This window comes from Cebus imitator, unplaced genomic scaffold (assembly GCF_001604975.1).
Source record: "Cebus imitator isolate Cc_AM_T3 unplaced genomic scaffold, Cebus_imitator-1.0 Scaffold199, whole genome shotgun sequence".
NCBI lineage: Eukaryota > Metazoa > Chordata > Mammalia > Primates > Cebidae > Cebus > Cebus imitator.
In genome coordinates, this window is record NW_016107514.1 from 4,884,624 (window position 1) to 4,905,588 (window position 20,965).

General features: G+C 36.9%; 1 protein-coding gene across 8 annotated transcripts in view; it reads left to right on the top strand.

Moving 5' to 3' along the window:
• The window catches only part of CDC14A (cell division cycle 14A), a 181,632-nt gene that overhangs the window by 120,576 nt on the left and 40,091 nt on the right, over positions 1 to 20,965 (top strand). For all 8 annotated transcript variants that reach the window (XM_017547617.2, XM_017547619.2, XM_017547623.2 and 5 more), the window contains one exon: positions 13,517 to 13,676. In XM_017547617.2, coding sequence (XP_017403106.1) covers positions 13,517 to 13,676 — 160 coding nt within the window. The remainder of the gene's footprint in view (positions 1 to 13,516; positions 13,677 to 20,965) is intronic.

Sequence of the window (20,965 nt, forward strand, 5' to 3'; positions counted from 1 at the left end):
GTCCCTGGAATAAACCCCACCTGGTCGTGGTGTGTAATTCTTTTTATATGTTGCTGAATTCTGCGTGTTAAAAATTTGTATGTCCATAGTCGTAAGTAACATTGGTTTGTAGTTTTCTTTTTTTGTACTGTTTTGTTTGGGTTTTGTGTCAGGATAATACTAGCTTCATGAAATGAATTGGGAATCGTTCCCTATTCTGTTTGTTGGAAGAAATTGTGAAAACTGTGTGAATTCTTAAAATGCTTGATAGAATTCTCCAGTGAATTTATCTGGACTTGAGGATTTCTTTTTTGGGAGTTTTAAAATTATGAATTCAATTTCCTTAATAGATATAAGGCAATTCAAGTAATCCATTTCATATTGGGTGAGTTATGGTGGTTTGTTTTTTGAGGAATTAGTCCATTTCATGTAAATTGTCAAATTTACATTTGTAGAGGTTTTTTTTTCATTATTCCTTTATGTTTGCAGGGTCTGTAGTGATTTTCTTGGCTTCATTTCTGATGTTAGTAATTTGTGTGTTTTTTTCCCCTTTGTCAGTATCTCAAGAAGTTTGACAATTTTATTGATCTTTTCAAAGAATCAGCTCTTTGTTTCATTGATTTTTCTCCTTATATTTTCATTTGCTTTTAATTTCATTGATTCATGTTTTTGTATTTATTATTTCCTTCTGCTTACTCTGGGTTTATTTTGCTCTTCTCTTTATAGGATCTCGAAGTGGGAGCTTAGATTATTGATTTAAGACTTTAATTCTTTTCTGATGTATGCATTTAGTGCTACACATTTCTCTCTTAGCTTTGTCCCACAAATTTTGATATGTTTTATTTTCACTTTCATTCAGTTTCAATGTGTTTTTTGATTTCTCTGAGACAGCTTTTTGATCTATGGATTATTTTGAAGTGTGTTGTTTAGTTTCCAAGCATTCGGAGACTAACCCTTATCTTACTTATCTTTCTGTTACTTGATTTTTAATTTGATTCCATTGTGGTCAGATAACACACTCTGCATGAATTCAATTCTTTTAGTTGAGGTTGTTTTATGTCCTACAATATGTTCTATCTTGGCATATGTTCCATGGTTACTTGAAAAGAATGTATATTCTACTGTCATTGAATGCAGTGTTACATAAGTATACCAATTTGATTCTCTTGGTTGATGGTGTTGCTGAATCATTGAATCCTTGCTGATTGTCTCTCTAGTTCTTTCAATCAGAGACATTTTGCAGGGTCCAACTGTAATTGTGAATTTGTCTATTTTTCCTTTTGATTCTATCAATCTTTGCTATATATACTTGCAGCTCTGTAACTTGGTATATATGTTTAGGATTGCTATTTTTTCTTGATGGATTAACTCTTTGATCATTATATTATGTACCTTTCTATCTCTAAAGTCTTACAGTTCTCTGATATTAATATAGCCACTCCTGGTTTTCCTTGATTAATGTTTGCATGCTATTTCTTTTTATATCCTTTGATTTTCAACTTGCTTAGGTTATTTTCTTTGATGTGAGTTTCTTATAGACAGCATATAGTTGAGGCATGGTTTTAAATCCACTCAGCCAATTTCTGCTTTTAACTGTTATATTTAGACCATTACATTTAATGTAATTATTGATATGTTGGGGATTACTTGTCATTTTATTTTTTTGTATTCTGTTTATTCTCTCTGTTTTTGTTTCTGTTTTCTCTTTTTCTGTCTTCCTGTGTATTGAATATTTTTTTAAAACCCCATTTTATCTACAGTGGTTTTGGGCATATCTCTTTGGGTGTGTGTGTGTGTGTGTGTGTGTGTGTGTGTGTGTGTTTTAAATATATAAATAAAAAATTATCACAGTTTAAAATGTTGTCATTTTACCAGTTTGAGTGAGATATAAAAATGTTACCTTTCTTTATGTCCCTTTACCTTCTTCGTTGATAATTGTCTTATTTTATCAATGAATACTGAGAACCACAGCAGACAGTGTTATAATTTTTCCTCAACTGTCAAACATTGTTTAGACACTTAAGAAGAAAGAGTGTATCATATTTACCCATATTATTGGTTATGGGGATCTTCCTTCCTTCCTAGTGCCTACAATTCCTTCTTTTCTTATTTCCTTTCTGTTCCGAGGACTTCCTTTAGTGATTCTTTCAGAGTAGATTTGCTGGCAACAAATCCTTTTCGTTTTCTTTCATCTGAGAATGTTTCAATTTCTCTTTCACTTTTGAAAGATATTTCACCGGATTCTGGCCTCTATGGGTTGACAGTTTCTTTCTTTCATTTGATAATTGTGCCACTTTCTTCTGTCCTCCATGATTTCTCATGAGAATCTGCTGCCATTTGAAATGTCCTGCTCCCATAAGAATGACATCATTTCTTTCTCATTGCTTTCAATATTTTTTTCTCTATCTGTAGTTTTCAGTATTTTGGCAGTGCGTCTATGTGTGGATTTCATTGGAATTACCCTTTATGAGGTTTACTCAGCTTCTTGAATGTTTAGGTTTGTGTCTTGTCAAATTTGAAGGTTTTCAGCTATTGTTTATTAAGTGCTTTCTCAGCCTTGTCCTCGTTCTTCTCTCCTTCTGGAACTCTATTGACATGGGTGTTTGCTTTTTTGTTATAGTCCCACAGCTCTCTGGGACTCTCTTCATCATTTTATTTTTAGTTTATTTTCTCTTAGTTGTTCCGATTGGGTAGTTTCTATTATTCTATCTTCCACTTCACAAATTCTCTCTTCTCTCCATTCTGCCATTTAACCTACTCACTGAATTTTACATTTTGGTTATTTACTATTCTAAACTTTCTATTTGGTTCTTCTTTATTTCTTTGCTGAAACTTCCTATTTTGTCAGTTGTTTCATGTGTCTTTGTAGTTGTTTGTTATCATGGCTACTTTTAAATCTTTTGTCAAATTATTGTAACATCTCTTATCTTGGTGTTGGCATTTAGCAATCATCTCTTTTCATTCATTCAATGTCAATGTCAGAAAATGTCAACCTGGACATTTTCCTAGTATGTTGTGCGACCCTGGATCTTACTTAAACCCACTGTTGTATCTGGCTTCTTACACTGCTCCGGAAGGGGAAGGTGGTGGCAGTTGGGTTGGGGGGCAGGGGGGTGCCATGTTGCTGCTACCAGGTGGAGGCAGAAATCTGGATTCTGCACTCAGCGTCTGTTGATGTCCAAGGTTAAGGAGCTTCGTGTTGCTGGTGGATGGAAGTGGGAGTTCTGGCTTCCCCATCTGGTCTGCACTGACACTGTGATAGGTGTCACCTTACTGAAGGGTGTTGGTGAAAGTCTTCACTTTCCACTAGGCCCCCTGTGACACCACTCCAGCTGATTAGGGGAGGGTTGCTGGTCACTGCTGGTTGAGGTGGACTTCCAGGTTCCATCCACCGTAATACCTTAGTGATGATTGGGGCTGAAATTGGGGGATCTTATTACCTGACTCCCAACTTAGCCTTCTTTGATACTTCTCTGATGAGTGACTGATGAAGGATATAGGGGTGCCTGCCTACACAGCCTGGCAGAGTGGAAATCTAGCATCTTCTCTTCAGTCCTTGCTGGCTGACAGGGTTAGGGCCACAGATTTTTTTTCTGTGGGGTTTGGCTGGAGACAGTTGTTGTTGAAACATTTTCTCTCTTACTAGGATAACCTTTTCCTGTTCCTTTGACTAGAGAGAGCAGGCTTTTATTGGAGCTTTAAAAAAATCAGCTCTGGGCTGGGTGTGTTGGCTCACGCCTGTAATCCCAGCACTTTAGGAGGCCGAGGCTGGTGGATCACACGAGGTCAAGAGTTCTAGACCAGCCTGGCCAACATGGTAAAACCTTGTCTCTGCTAAAAGTACAAAAATTAGCTGGGCATGGTATCATGTGCCTGTAATCCCAGCTACTTCGGAGGCTGAGGCAATTAATTGAACCCAGGAGGTGGAGGTTGCAGTGAGCCGAGATCACCCCACCATGCTCCAGCCTGGGAGACAGAGTAAGACTCCATCTCAAAAAATAAAACACACACACACAGACACACACACACACACACACACACACACACCACCCCACCAAAAGTCAGCTTTGTTGGAATTTTGGATTATTATCTTCTTCACCCTTAAGACTGGGCAATATAAGGCAAAAAGAAAACCCAGGGAGCTCACCACCACTTCGTTACTTAGGTCTCAAGTTTCCAACAAATATGCCTTTTTGCTTTCTGTTTTTCAGGTTCTTGTTATGTTTCTGTAAAATAAATAAATAAATAAATAAACATATATATATATATATATATATATATATATATACACATTTATATATATGATTTTAAATTTTGCTTATTGGGAAGAATACTCCAAATTAGAAAGTATGATGAATAAGAGAGTATAGAGGAGTCGTGTGACTTAAGTGTTATTTAAGGAAGCTTGGGTTGCAACAATGTGTAAGATGAATTGGGTGGTTGGAGATTGGAATCAGAGAGGCTAAAAAGGAGACTATTATCATCCATTTCAGGGAGACAGGGACTTAACAAAAGAGGACAGAAGTTGGACTGCAGAGTTAGAGATGGGTATCAGGGACATTTCAAGAAAAAAAATACAAGGCTTTGAAGACTAATGATCAGAGAGACGTAGAGTATGAAGTCAATGATGACGCAAAAGCATGAATAAGTAACGTGTTCATTAAGCAAGAAATAAGAGGGTAAAATCGTTCTCTGTTAGGTTTTCACCTGTCAAAAATGATTGAACAAGTTAAAATGATTGTATTCTTTTGAAGGTGAAAAGTTAATCAGTGCCTTTTAGATAATGTTAATTCCAGATCTCTGACTGTAGAAAGGCTGGTTTGTCATATCCTCCTAGTCCTTGAGGACCAAAATATGTCCAGGTGTTTGACTGCTGTATCTTAAACAAGCAGTCCTCTTATTCACTGGCAGTAAGAGAGATGTTTATTAGCATCCTTTTGAGTTGTCGATGAATTTACGTATTGCCCGACCTCTCCTTTGTTACAGTCTGAAACTTTATATTTAAACTTTTAAAGGATTTAAATAAAGCTCTCTATTTGCAAAACAACTAGCAGGTGTTTTTCTTCTATTTAAAGCTGAAGTTCTTAAACCAAAAATACCATTCTGAACCCCAGATGTGTCTTCTATCAAACATCTTCAAGGTTCTTAAAATGATGTAAAAATACATCTTTTGTTATTGAGCCAACTCTGGACTCAGCCTTCTCAGAGACAACCTTTAGAAGTATAGAGGTGGAGTCAGGCTGCTTTTACAATTTGGTTGATTCTATTTATTGAAGATTTACTGTGTGACTGTTCCCCTGACCTTGGATATCATTATCTGTGGGGGATCATTATCTATCTGTGAGGATCCCCTGACCTTGGGGATCATGTTCTGTTAAAGCCTTTGTTCATTATAAAGGGATCACTGAGGGACTAGTTTTGGGGTCCCATGGGGATTTTCTGCTCACAGAGATCCTTTACTTATGGGCCCAATATGGCATTGTTTTTATTTTATATTTCTTCCTGAAACAGAGAGAACTCACATATAGCCTAAATCTGGCTCCTACAGGAAGTTTTGTCTCTGTAAAGCAGAGCTTCCGTTTTGAACAAGGTTATCCTTAAGAAGCACAATATTATGGTTGAACTCTTTTTCATTCTTAAATCCATAAATCAAAAATTCCCCTGTTCTACTTTATTACCATAGGTATTTTCGTCAGCTTCTACTGAGTTGGATATTTGCAGCATTCTAACTTTGCTGCAAGCCTTTCATTGTCTTCAGTGATTCTCAAACATGAAAGTGCCTAGGAATCATTTGGGGATCTTGTTCAGTGCAGTTTCTGATTCGGCAGGTCTGAGGTGAGACCTGAGAATCAGCGTTTCTAATAAGCTCCCAGGTGATGCGATGCTGCTGGTCCTTGAACCACATTCAGTAACAAGGGTGTTTGGCCCATCCTTACCCTGTAGATATCAACTTAGGCTGTGTCTTAATTTGGTGCTGATAGCTATTGGACTGAGCTAGATCAGAAATTAATGATTCAACCATTGCGTTTTAATTTCAGGAATTACCAAAAATAAGATGAGAAACATCTGTTTAGAAAATGGAAAAATGCTTGAAAAAGTCTAACAATAATGGTTTGTGTTTTAGATGAGATTGACTTCTACCATTTCCTTTTTTTAAAAAAAAGTATTTTTAAAATTTCAATAGCTTTTGGGATACAAGTGGATTTTGGTTACATGTTGTATAGCATGAACTCCAAGATTTTAGTTCACCCATCACCTGAGTAGTGTCCATTGTACCCAATATGTAGTTTTAAAATCTCTCTTGCCCCCCACCCCACCTTCTGTGAGTCTTCATAGTCCATTATATCACTCTGTATGCCTTTGCATGCCTGTACTATTTCTTTTTATGGTTTTCTTTTAGATACATGCAGTAGGTCAAGGAATATAGGCTAAACTTTTAAAATGATCTATTTTAAGGATTTAAAATTTTGTGTTTCCTAAAATACAGAAATTGTAATCTGAAATACTATACAAATCAGAATTTAACAAAATAAGATACTGTGTTTTATTTATTAGAATTACAGGCATACTGTGTGAGTTTGAGTTTGCACTATTTACTGAAAATGACATTTTCATAGTAACACTCAGCTATGGTAGTTTCCAATTTTCTCTTCAACATTTACTGCTGCATTATCTGACCCATTTGTTGACTGCCAGTTGACACTGAAACCACTGACTAGGCAAAAATAAAATCCTAATATGGGTTCAAGTATTAAGGATAATTAAATATGTATCAGAATATTTGGCAGTGGTTGCATCAGAAATTTATTATTAAATACTCATGCCAGCTGTTCCTCTAAATAGAAGACTAAATTTTTAATGTTTTATTATGGTAAAATATATGTATAACAAACCTTAACAATTGTAACCATTATTAAGTGTATAATTCACTGACTTTACAAATGTTCACAATGTTGTGCAGCTATCACCACTATTTCCAGAATGTTTTCATCATTCCAAACAGAAAATAAACAATAGATCCCCATATCTCCACTCCCCACCCAACTCCCCGGAAACCTCTATTCTACTTTCTGACATTATGAATTTGTCTGTTCTAGCACCTCATGTAAATGGAATCGTTCCACATTTATCCTTTTGTGTCTGGCTTATTTTACTTAGCATATTTTCAATGTTCATACATGTTATAGTATGTATCAGAATTTCTGATAATAATATTTCTGATAATAATATCCCCGAGGTCAAGGGATCCTCACAGATAGATAATGATCCCCCACAGATAATATTCCATTGTATGTATATGTCCCATTTTATTTATCCGTTCGTTTGTTGATGGGCATTTGAGTTATTTCTACCTTTTGGTTATTGCGAATGATGCAACTATTATGAACGTTGCTACACAAGTATCTGTTTGGATCCCTTGTTTCAATGATTTTGGGTATATACCTAGAAGTGGAGTTGCTGGATCTTGTGATAATTCTGTGTTTAACTTTCTGAGGAACTGTGAAACTGTTTTCCACAGCAGTACCATTTTTCATTCCCACCAACGATGCACGAGGGGTCCAGTTTCTCTGTGTCCTTACCATGAATGGTTTTTGTTTGTTTTGTTTCGTGAGCTCTGAATAAAACTATTTGAAAAGGGTTAGAGATGGGAGAGAAAAGCATTGTAAGCAGTAAAAAGGAAAGCAGCAATGTATTAGGTTTAGTTATGAAGTTTGCATTTTGGGGTGACACATTAATAATCTAGATTCTGATTGTAGGGTTCTACACCTAAACTAGATTTAGCTAGTTGAATCTTTTGGAGAATTCCCTTCCTCAGTTTTTTCCTTCTAGCTTCATTTTCTTATATGTTTCGCAATCAACTGCCTTCCCTTATACCTTCAGAATCTCTAAACATCTTCCTAGTGAATCTTTCACTTGTACTGCAGCATTTGAAGAATTCCTTTAATACCTGTCGTCTTCCCACCCGCTGCGCCTTGGTTACTGCTTCCCACCTGTCTTCCTTTGATATCAAGTTAGACCATGCTGTTAGCTCACTTCTTTAGGCCAGGAACTGTCTCTGTTTCCTTAATAGCTCTGGGCTAGTGGAATAGAAGGTGCATAGAACAGATTGGTACTCAATGTCTAGAGTAGGTCTAGGCTGAGTTAGAAAGTAGGTTACGTTTCTATTTGAAGCGACTAAATAATGGCTTTGGATGGACTTTGGGGTCAGGGTTGGGTGTTTTGGGAAAATGTGTCCGGGATGGAAGAAGTGATGAAGATAAAGAGTTAGATTGATGTGGAGATGGGATTAGGCTAGACTTAATGAAGTGAAGGAGGACAGGTCAGCCACAAACAGAAGCAGCTGCACAATGACTTCCATTGTGTTCTGGACTCAAAACTAGGAATATTCACTATAACAGTGCAACCAACTTGATTAGAGAAATATTAAAAGTATATTTGAAAAAACACCTGTGAAGCCTCAATATCAGAAGCCACTATAACTTGGGTCACAATGAGCCAAGTTATTTAGTTATTTTCTTATGTCCTATAAGACCTGGCTGGCCTAAACCCGGCTAACCCAGGGCCAGAACCTGGCTGAAAACAGTGACCCCAGCACTGGCTATACTTCTTAAGGCTCTGTCCAAACCAAGACACATCTCTTCCTGTCATTTTAAAGCACATGCCGCATTAGGAGAGGCTCAGTAAATTTCATTCTGTCTTAGAAAATGCAGTATATTCTTGGAGAATACACTTTGAGCTGGTGTGTTAACTTCATAAGATTTGATTTTTAAATACTAAATACTTAAAAATACGTGTTTTACTTCTTTTGTTTGAGATGAGGCTTTTAGGGAGTAATAGACACCACAATAAAAGCTGGCGTGGTTTGCATTGTCAATAAAAAGGAATTTGCGTGAAGTGCTGCTCTTTCTCAAGAAGCACTTGCGTACAGCATTGCTTAGCAACACACAGATCAGCTCTGACACCTTATTCATCTTTAATATTCAGGTTCAAATCAAGTCTTTCCAGAGATGGGACAGATTGCGTCTTTCAAACCAAGCGAGTGAAAGTTGTCACTGTGTAATTTTCATCTTTAGGTTGGCAGCAGCATCAGAATTTTCATTTTATAACTTCTTTTGGAGTTGGAATTTTTTTTTTTTTTTCAGCTGGCCTCTTAGGTCCTTCCTCTCCACTGTTTCCACTTTGTTTTTTATTTCTAAAGACCCTTAAAAGATCTTTCTTTATTTTTGGGATCTAATTTAAATTCCTTAGGATGGCATGCAGGGTCCATCTCTCATAGCCTCTGCTTCAGCCAAATTAAACAATTTGTGTTCATAAACATGCTATTTTCTTTGATATCACTATTTTTTCAGCCCACATTGTTTTCTTTGCTTGGCAATACTCTTTGCTGGGTAAGTCCTGCTCATCTTTCCAGATACTTCTGGAATGTTGGGGAACTTCTCTTTGATTTTTTCAGATTGAATAGGGGGCCGCTTTTCCCAAGGTCCTGTGCAAATCCTGATCATAGCGTTTATAATATTGGACTTCACTTGTTTGCTTTTCTCATCCTATACTAGAAAATCCCTTCTTGAGAGACAAGGTTCAGTCTTTCCTCCTTATATCCTGTCCTTCCTGTGTGTTTCATTTATCTGAATTTCTCACTCTTTATGACAGAGCTGAATCTTCTGTTTCTTTTAATAGTAGCTCTTTATAAATGGGAGTTTTGGCCTGAGGTCCAACACATTCATTTATGAATTTAACAGTTATTTTCTGAATTGTTCATTCTGTGTCAAAGACTCTTGAATTTGTTCACCACTATTTGGAGGCTATACGATTCAAGCATCAATCAGAATTAGTAGCTAAGGCATGCCAGTTTTAATACCTAGGTGTTGGGTTGATAGGAACAGCAAACCACCATGGCACACGTTTACCTGTGTAACAAACCTGCAAGTCCTGCACATGTATCCCAGCCAGAATTAAAATAAAAATAATTCAAGTATTGGATAAGGAGTTATGCTAATTGCATGAAGTAGAAAGTCGGAAGGTATAAAAAGTTAAAACAAGACTTTTTTTTTTTTTTTCCGAGATAGAGTTTTGCTCTTGTTGCCCAGGCTGGAGTGCAGTGGTGCAGTGCAATCTCTCTGCAACCTCTGCCTCCCGGTTTCAAGAGATTCTCTTGCCTCAGCCTCCCAAATAGCTGGGATTACAGGCATATGCCACCATAAATGGTTAATTTTGTATTTTTAATAGAGATAGGATTTCATCACGTTGGTCAGGCTATTCTCGAACTCCTGACCCCAAGTGATCCACCCTCCTCAGCCTCCTAATGTGTTGGGATTACAGGCATGAGCCACTGCACCCGGCTGAAACAAGAATTTTTCAAGATGCCAAGTATAAGGGAGGCTATTTCATGATTTTATAAAGTTTTCTCCAAAGGAAGAAATGTTTAAAAAGGTGTTTCCAATACATATTTTATAGCTAGAAAAATTAAGTGACTCTGTGATATGCTAATCCCACCAATTTACATATCCTAAGCTCAGAAAATACTTCTTGCTGGTTTGCTTCCAAAAAGTAACTTCTACCATGATAGAAAGCAGATACTGCCTCACTCACTAGTGAATTGGTGTTCATAAATTTCTGGAATTTTAATTTTATTCATATATATTTTAAACTCACCAGATTTTTGTCTTAATATTTAATCTATTAAAGAATATACTGAAAGTTTCTTAAGATAATTTAAACTAGTTTCAATTTTAGAAAGACGTTAGAAATGTAAATTCGTCTTATGTGTGGACAACATATTTTACATGCAGAGCCTCAATAGTACCTGTCTTAGAAATTAGACCTAAAGATACTTCTTTTTCCCCTTTACTTTATTTGGAAAATATTAAAAAATTGGCAAAAAATAAAAGAAAAAAATTGCATCTTATTTGAAAGTAGGGTAAGATATTATATTTTTTAAAAAGTCTCCCAACCACCCAGTCTGACCTCATGCTGTTAATATTTTCACACCTTTTCTACTGACTTTTAAAGGTGCCTACAAGTACTGTTGTTAAAAATATATAGTGATGTGTTTTCTACCTTTTATAATAGCAACTTTAAAGGTTCCTTTTCATGCTTATCTAACTTTCTTCTGCTTTGATCTTTATTTTCATTTTTTGATCACTTTCTTTTTTTACAAAAGCAAATGAGGCACATTGTTAAAAAAAAAGTCTAATAATGTAGACATTATGTAGTAGAAAGTGAGTTTCCTTTATCACTATTCTGTAGGTAACTAGTAAATATCTTTGTGCATATTATTTTAGGTAACTGTTAACTTTTTGTTAACATTATAACATTGCCCCTTCCTTTTTTAAACAAACAAACAAAAAATGGGATCGCACTTTCTATACTCAGTCACTTATCTTTTTCACTCATTAATTCTTCATTGTACAGCCTCTCTTCCCTGTTACCATGTGTAGGTCTGTCCCAGGCTTTTTAGCAGCTACATAATATTTCACAGAATGAATCTGTAATCTAATAAGCTGGTTTTACGTTAGGGTCTTTCCAATATTTTGCCATTGCAAATAATGCTGCAACAAGCATTTTTGTAGCTTGTACACAGTGTCTATTTCTGTAGGATGATACATAGATGTGGAATTGCATGCTTGGAGGGGATTGCACATGTAAAATGTTGCTGTGATTTTAAGATTAGTCTTTTCTTTAAGGCTTTAAACAGCACTTAACCATAAAGAATAATGTTCTGATTTGAGAGTACACTTGGTTTAAGAGGAGAGATGGTTTCTTTTCCTGAAGGTGTAGTGAAACTTTCAGGAAGCATTTTTTAGTTGTTTTGTTTTATCCTCTTTTTTTTTTTTTGGTGAGAGGAAGTTTAACTTTGTAGTTTCAGGGGTACATGTGTAAACTTATTACGTAGGTAAGCTCATGTCATGGGGGTTTGTTGTACAGATTATTTTGTCACCCCCCCCAAGTACTAAGCCTAGTAGCAAATAGTTATTTTTTCTGATCCCCTTTGTCTTCCCACCCTCAACCCTCAAGTAGGCTCCAGTATCTGTTGTTCTGTCTTTGTATCCATGAATTGTCATCATTTAGCTGCCACTTATAACTGAGAACATGCAGTGTTCGGTTTTCTGTTCCTGTGTTAGTTTGCTAAGGATAATGGCCTCCAGCTCCATCCATGTTCCCACAAGTGACATGATCTCATTCTTTTTTATGGCTGTATAGTATTCCACTGTGCATATGTACCATATTTTCTTTATCCAGTCTATCATTGATGGGCATTTAGGCTGATTCCTTGTCTTTGCTATTGTGAATAGTGCTGCATGAGCATTTGCCTGCATGTGTCTTTATGGTAGACACATATGGTAGAATATACCTCAAGGTATATTCTCAGTAATGGGATTGCTGGGACAAATGGTAATTCTGTTTCTTGCTCTTTGAGGAATTGCCACGCTGCTTTCCACAATGGTTGAACTAATTTACACTCCTACCAACAGTGTATAAGCGTTCCCTTCTCTCAATAACCTCACCAGCATCTATTGTTTTTTAACTTTTTGATAATAGCCATTCTTACTAGTGGGAGGTGGTATCTCATTGTAGTTTTGATGTGCATTTCTCTACTGATCAGTGTTTTAACCTGAATTTTATGTGATATGTGGAATCTTTGTAAGAAAGTATTACTCAATCCTGTTGCTTTTAGAAACATCTGTATTCTTACTGGTGGCATCTCCTCAATAATGCTATTATTTCATTCGATTTTGTTATTTCTTTTTATGATAAACCACCGTGTTGTCAGTTTAATTCTATTCTGCACAGTGTGTTATAGGATAAAAATAAAGTGATTCTGTGGGATAGATTATCTTGAAGGAAATGTATGAAGGTGATCCCATCAATAAAAGTAAAATCCTCAGAATGTTATTTTGCTTACATATTTTATCTTCACATAACATTGAAGACAGTGTGATTGTGCCTTACTGAATGAAAGAAAACTTATACATGAACTTCAAACACATTTGCTTTTCTAAGGAAAATCTAATTGAGGCTATAAGCCTTGCTTTTAGATTCTAAGAGTAGTTTTCTAAAGTTGTATTTTGAGGGCCTTTCATAGTACCACCTGAAAGTAGGTACGTAGTACTTTTTTAGGCAATATCTCTGTTTAACCCAAGTTCTTTCATCTACATTTTTGAGTCCAGTTATTCTCTCTGTTTTTGTAAACAGGCATATCAAATTGCTATTTAAGAAATTGAAGATTTCAAATTTATATTTAAAAGACAAATGGGCTCATAATCTTTATTGCTATGGAATTCGTTCTCAGCATCTGAGGACTTGAGCAGTCAACTATACAGAGAGTATTGGAGGATGAGATTTGTGTTTAATACAGAACTTTATTTTGGGTTTTTGAAAGTGACTTTTTAAATTCTAAGATAATCATAATCTTTCTAGTCTGATTTATAAATGCTGATTTGCTTCTTAAGCTTTTTCTTTGTAAGACATCATACTTTTGAGATGAGAGTAGTTGTAAAGATAATTTTTTCTTGTCTTTTTTTTATTTTTCTTGCAGAAAACAAGCATCGTTGTGGGTCCAAGGAGACATTTTCCGATCCAAACTGAAAAATCGACAATCCAGTGAAGGAAGTATTAATAAAATTCTTTCTAGCCTAGATGATATGTCTATTGGTGGAAACCTATCGAAAATACAGAACATGGAAAGATTTGGAGAGGTAAGTTTTCCTTAGGAAGATTTTGTCTCCTTAAAACTGATGCTCTGCCCTTGTTTCTCATTTGGACATGGGCACCACGGCAGCGTCTTTTCTCTGCATGCCGAGAATACCGAATTTGTAGATGTAGAGTCATCTGTCTATATAGCAAGAAGGAGAGAAGAGAAACCAATTGCCCTTAAAAAGAAAAAAAGCTATAATTTAAGGAGTAAATTATAAAGGAGGCTACTCTGGTCAGGGAGAATATTTACAGAAGGGAAACAGAAAAGCAAGCTTTCTATTTGAAAATTAAAACAGGTATCGGGAAAAAAAATTGTAATGTGACAGTTGAGGAAATAATATATACCACAAGTGGTACTTTGAAAGCCTCAAATTCATGTCGATTTCTAAAGTAAGTGCAGACTTGAAAACATGATTAGGGCAACTTTAAAAAAAAATTAAGACTCTAGTGTAAACAAAACACCTTAAATAGTTGATATATATTTCCTGATTTAATATTCGTAACTACCTGGTGAATTAGGCAATACTATCTCTATTTTATAGGAAGAAAACTACATGTCAGAGATGTTCTGGCCTCAGTGTCAAATATTCAATCCATGTCTGTCTGATTTCAAACTTGTGTTCTTTTCTATCACACCCTGTTACCTCTGAATAAAAATAGAACTGATTTACTAAGAATCAGGATTACAAGCATTTTTGGAACTAGAAACAACATTGAAACCATTTGTTTGGTTCCATTATTGTACAGATAAGAAACTGGGGTCCTGGGGTCCCAGAAAATCTGTGATTTGTGCAAAGTTCCAGAGTTGTTTGGTGGTGGGGTCACTTTGAGAACTGGGCATTCAATTCCTGGTTTAGGTCTTTCTACCACATTATGCCTGAGGTGAAGCTGAGCATCTGGTTTATATTTTTATATCTCTAAAGGAGCAAAAAGAAAAAGAAAAAGAAAAAAGTGGCATAAGCCAGGCAGAGTGTGATGGATGCCTGTGTGGTCCCAGCTACTTGGGAGACTGAGGCAGGAGGATGCTTGAGCCCGAGTTTGAAGCTGCAGTGAGCTATGATGGCGCCACTACACTCTATCCTGAGCAACAGAGCAAGACCCTGTCTATAAAAATGAAAGAAAGAAAGAAAGAAAGAAAGAAAGAAAGAAAGAAAGAAAGAAAGAAAGGAAGAGAGAAAGAAAAAATAAAAAATATAGAAGCAACAAGTATAGATTTACATTCCATTAGACAGTGACCCATTAGACCTGGACACAGGCCTTAAACCAAATACTGTGGCTCAGGCTTTAGCCTGAAGGAACCCAGAATGGAAGGAACACATCATAGCTCTCTTAGGTTAATGGTTGGCATCCCAAACAGATTTCTCTTTAGCAAGAAAGCCACAGTGCTTGGAGATTGGGAATCTGAGTTTTCTTTCAAGGACACAACGATGGAGACCATTGGAAGAACTGATTTTTAAGCCCAGTGCTGTGTTCTCCAGGATGGCTGCTGATGAGGTGACTCAGTTTACCCATTGGAGTCATCCGTCCTGATGAAATGTACATCTTATGCAAGGTCATGTTGATGTTAGACTCTTTGTTGACTTTTTCTTGTTTCTGTGTTGCACCCTCACCTATTAAAAGCAAATAAAAAGAAAGGCTCTGAACTAAGATCTTAACGTGATAATATAGCTAAGCAAGAATACCTTTTTCCTTCCCAGGTTGAGTTCAGGTAAACAGGGCTTTAAGTCATGAACTCTGAAAAGACAAACATAAAGTTAATCCTGTTATCCCAGAAACATACTTACCTTGCAGGAACATAGTACTTTCTACATCATAATCTTGATTAAATTAGCACCTGGTAATTAGAACATTTTATTCTCATACTCTTTTAAACCCCAATTGGTTGAACTTAAGAATACTTAACATTTATGTATCACTGTGAAGGTAAGAAATGCAAGATGATTGCAATTTAAAGTAAGTCAATTTTAAATATAGGTTTGTATATCTATAAGTCTAATCCCCTGTCTTAGTCCATTTGGGCTGCTGTAAGAAAACACCATAGGCTAGGTGGCTTATAAACAACAGAAATTTATTTCTCACAGTTCTGCAGGTTGGGAAATTCAAGATCAAGGCATCAACAGATTTTGTGTCTGGTGAGGGCCTGCCTACTGGTTCATAGACAGCACGTTCTGCATCTTCACATGGCAAAAACGGCAAACAAAATCTTAATGCCAACACATTGGGGGTTGGGATTTTAATATATGAATTTTGGGGGTTATAAACATTCAGATCATAGCACCCCCCATCATTATTTTAGTTTTAGCCATTAAAATGCTGTTGTTTCTGAAATTCAAGGGCAGAATGAAAGAATTCAGAAATGCCAGAGAATGATGGTATGGTGAATATTTTACACAGCCTCATGTAATGCTTTGTGCAGGTAACTCTTAGAAGCACTTTTTTTGCCATGCTTATGTGGTGCCAGCTTTGGAATTTCACATGAATATGGAAAATTAGCTTACTCAAAATTGAACTTAACAGAGTTAGTGAAGTCTTTATTGTTCTTATAAATTGCACATGGAAAAATAGATTGAGAATGCTGTAAGAATTTAATGTTTCAAGTTGCATGCATGGGATTTCTGGATTTACTTAGTTTGTGTATATAGAAAGTGCAAAAAGACAGTATTCCTCTAGAGATTTCCTTTAAAAAAAAGATTAAAAGCAGAGAGTCTAAATTATTTCTTTTCTAGGCTTACAGGAATTTTCTTGTGATTAGTTACTAGGAAGCTGTGTGTTGCCAGATTTGGAGAATTGGAATATAGTTTTTTAGGCCCGGTGTGGTGGCTTTTGACTGTAATCCCGGCACTTTGGTAGGCTGAGGTGGATGGATCACTTGAGGCCAGGTGTTTGAGATCAGCCTGGCCAACATAATGAAACCCCATCTCTACTAAAAATACACACACACACACACACACACACACACACACACACACACACAAAAGAAAAAAAAATAGCCAGATGTGATGGCACATGCCTGTAGTCCCAGCTGCTTAGGAGGCTGAGGCATGAGAATGACTTGAACCCAGGCTATGGAGGTTGCAGTGAGCTGAGATCATGCCAGTGCACTCTAGCTAGGGCAACAGAGCAAGACTCTGTCTCAAATAAATAAATAAATATTTTTTTTTAGTGCGTAGGATGTAGGTGAAAGGAAAACAATCAGAATGATGCAGGTCATAGTGATGGACTAGGTTGTGTTTAATGAATGTTCTTTGCCAACTTAGAGTTATGAGAAATAGAACAGATGCTTTCCCTTTATTGACCCTGGACTTCAGTTCTGGGCTGGGCACTATGAAATATACACAGCGCATCCTGTGGGTCTAGCTTAGGCTCCTTGCTCCCTGCTCCTGCCTTGCTCTGTTCTTTTCTTCCACAGTCCTTATCTCTTCTTCCTGGCCAGGTGATACTCTCTAGGAAGGCAGAGACTTTCATTTGTCTTCATCATGTTTCTATTTTTGGCCAAAGGCCTTAATAAATATTATGTGAATGAATGAAGAAGGTTTATAGTTTCAGAGAAAAAAAAGGACAGAGACATGAAATTGGTAATAATCTAAGCTACACAAATACATTATGTGCTCAAATACAAAATAGTATTAGCAGTAAGTTCTCACTTTAACATTCAGGGGCCTATGGGTCCATTATGGATTGGAGTTATTTTGAAAGATGGAAGTTAAAGTACTTCATTTAAAGTGCAAATATTAAATCAGGATCTTAGCATGCAACAACTACCTAAACAGAAGGTACTATGTGCCAGGAACTGTTTTAGGCACTTGACATTAATTAACCCTTTTAATCCTTACAGCAGCCATATGAAATAGGCCATGTTACTAGGCCCATTTACAGGAGACATACCTGAGGTAGAGGTCAAACCATGCCTGAGATCCTGAGTACATGGTGAAGTGGTCATTGAATTTCTGTGTTCTGGCTCCAGACTCTGTGTACTCAGCCACCCTCCTGGGAGGCCTCTCACTATACTCTGCTAACTCTATGGGAGCTCTCCAGCGTGGCTTTAGTACATTATATACAGTAATCTTTAGTACATTAACCGGTCCCTCCAATAAACTTCTCCTGAAATCACAACAGTTTTTAGATTTTGTACTTTAGGGCTATCGTCCAATATTAGCACGCCAATCAGTAGGTGTTCTTGACTTAGTGATATTAATTAGATACAGGTACTGCTAATGTGCCACCAAGTTCATGTAAATTGACAATCAAGCAGACAAGAACGTAGTGTTTTAATTACATTTTTGAGATACTGTGATTTGTAAAAACCATCAAGTACTCACAAGCAGGGTGCATCTTAGAAAAATTTATGAAGTAAAAATTAATTCTCTAATGCCCTGGTTTTAAGCACCTTTCTTTCCCCTGTTCTGACAGTGAAGACCAGTTCTTTTTTTTTTTTTTTGAGGTAGAGTCTCTCTCTGTTGCCAGGCGCCAGGCTGGAGTGCAGTGGCACCATCTCGGCTCACTGCAACCTCTGCCTCCTGGGTTCCAGCAGTTCTCCTGCCTCAGCCTCCTGAGTAGCTGGCACTACAGGTGCACGCCACCATGCCCAGCTAACTTTTGTATTTTTAGTAGAGACAGGGTTTCACCATGTTGGCAAGGATGGTCTCGATCTCTTCACCTTGTGATCCACCCGCCTCGGCCTCCCAAAGTGCTGGGATTATAGGCGTAAGCCATGGCGCCCGGCCTGGTGAAGACCAGTTCTAATCTGAATTCTACTAGGATCCACCAGAGGTTATTAAGCAGGGGAGTGACAGCACACAGAATCATGGTGCTGGGACGCCTCTCTGGCTATGGTGTCATATGGGGCTGGGGTTGAAGGCCAGGGAGCTGATAATGGGTACTGGGATGTCTCTCTGGCTATGGTGTCATATGGGGCTGGGGTTGAAGGCCAGGGAGCTGATAATGGGGAGGTCCAGGTTTTAAAGGTCCCAAAGAGTGGCAGTGAATGGGGCAGCCAGAAGAGAGATGTGGGTAGCTCTGGTAAACCCAAACTTTCTATTGATCAGAAGCAGCTTATTATAAAGATGACATCTTTGCCATTTCCCAACACTTAAATCTCATAGGTTCAACATCTGAGAGCTGAAAAGAATTTAGAGATGACCCAGCCACCTTTCCTAGCCAATTTATTAAAATCTGCTAAAAATTCCATTCTCAACTTTATCTTCCAGTTCTTGGACTTCTATTTTTACTCATTTCTATTTAAACTATCTACTTATGTCATTTTTCTATTACGATTCTTCCATCTTTATTCCCTAGTGTGCTATATTCTATCTCATAAATCTTTTCTTACTGGCACTTTCCACAGCCTCCTCTATAGCTTACTCTGCCATGATTTTGTTTATGTTTTGGTCAGCAATTACTTTATCCAGCTGAAATCTATGGACACGATTGTGTATAGAGAGAACAACTGGTGGAATAAAATAAATATTCTTCATGTTGTTATTTGTTCTTTCACTAGGTCATCACTTACGTTCTTTTTAAAATTGTACAGCTTTCGGTACAGTATTTTGGTTTGCTGTCATTTAGGGCAGTCCAGTATCCAAAAGGAGTGTTGCTGCTTAGATCCTCCAAAGGGCAATGGGGCACTCAGAGCAGATCCATTTGCTGTGGGGGACACATATAGGAGGGTCTTCCCTGGACTAGGTAGGGTTCTTCATTGTTGCTGGCATCAGCCATGAAGTTTTGTTTCTTTTCAGCAGATTCCAAGCAATCTGCTTTTCCTGGACCAGCTTAGGGCAAGAGAGAGTCTGCCCTGGCATTTTGTAGGGAGGGACTGGAGCCTGAGGGCAGGCCCAGGTTGGGTTCTCTTCATTTGTCATTTGTGAATGTGTTCTTTAGTCATCATGAAGAATGAATTTGGTATAAGGAAGGAGACCTAACAGCACCTGATGAGAAAAGTCTTCAAACTCTTCCCAGGCCACCAACTCATGAGATTGATTTGTGTCACACAATACATAGTACTGCATTGATAATAAACATTTTCCCCCCACAGGTACTTATGACCTGGTATATCTTATAGGATCAATTCCCTAATAAATGTAAAGCTTGTTGTATTTATGTCTGTTTGTCTTATTCAGTATTCCAGGAGGCCAAAGTCCTTTTCCAGATAGGTTTTTAGTTTCCTAATTCTGTGATTTAGTGTAAACATGTTTTGAATAACATTAACTATTTTTGTCAAGAGTTTGAAGGCTATTTATTAATCACTGAGAATTTTACAGTTTATATGTTCTATCTCTCATAGTCCTAAAAATGATCTATACTTTGTACAGTGGCCACAGAGACAAAAGACAGTTGGTTTAGACAAAAAATTTTATGGTTTACATTTTGGTAGATTTTTTTCCAGACCTGTACTACATTTCTGGCTCTTTCCCCTTCTTCCCTTTCCCCGAGTCTGGATTCCCACGCAGTTTCCCATACCCTAATCCAGTCCATCATCTCTCATCAGACCACTGCATAGCCACTTAAATGTGTCCCTCCCCAAAGACTTGAACTCCAGTTCATTCTCACAGTGATAATGTGAGGAAATATATGCAACATCTACAAATGAGGGGGTTTTGTGGGTATAAAGAACTCTTACAAATCACCAAAACACCATGTTCACAAGTAAAACAATATGGGAACAGTCCTGACTGGTAAACTTAGAAAATGTTCTACTTCCCTAGAAATGAACTAAACACAAATTCAAATGATGAGATGCTATTTATGCCTATCAAATGCATTAAAAATATATTCAGCATTGACAAATGTTTAGGGAATAAAAAGCTCTTAAACATTGCCAGTTGGATTTACAATGGTGCAGCCTTTTTGGAGGGCAATCTGGTAATATGTAGATGACTTTAAAAGGAATTCCACTTCTATGAATTTGTCTTAAGGTAATAATAAGACAGTGTTCATGAACCATGTATGTGTAAGAGTATGTTTGTTGAGGCTGTTTATAGTGATGAAATACAGAGAACAGCCTAACCTAGGGTATTGGTTAAATAATAAAATTAGGCATATCTAGACAATGGAATTTTATGGAGCCATAAAATGACAGAGATTGTAAAAAACTTGTTCTGAAAAACTTCCACAATGTTTTTTAAGTTAAAAAAGTTACAAATCAGCGTATGTATGTAATACAAGCTCTTTTTGTAAGGAAGAAGTAGGCTGGGGGTTTTATATAGCACAGGGAAAATTCTGGAAGACTATGTGCCAGAATGTGAATGTGTTTTGCTTTTGATGGTAAATATATAGGTGGTTTTAATATTTTTTC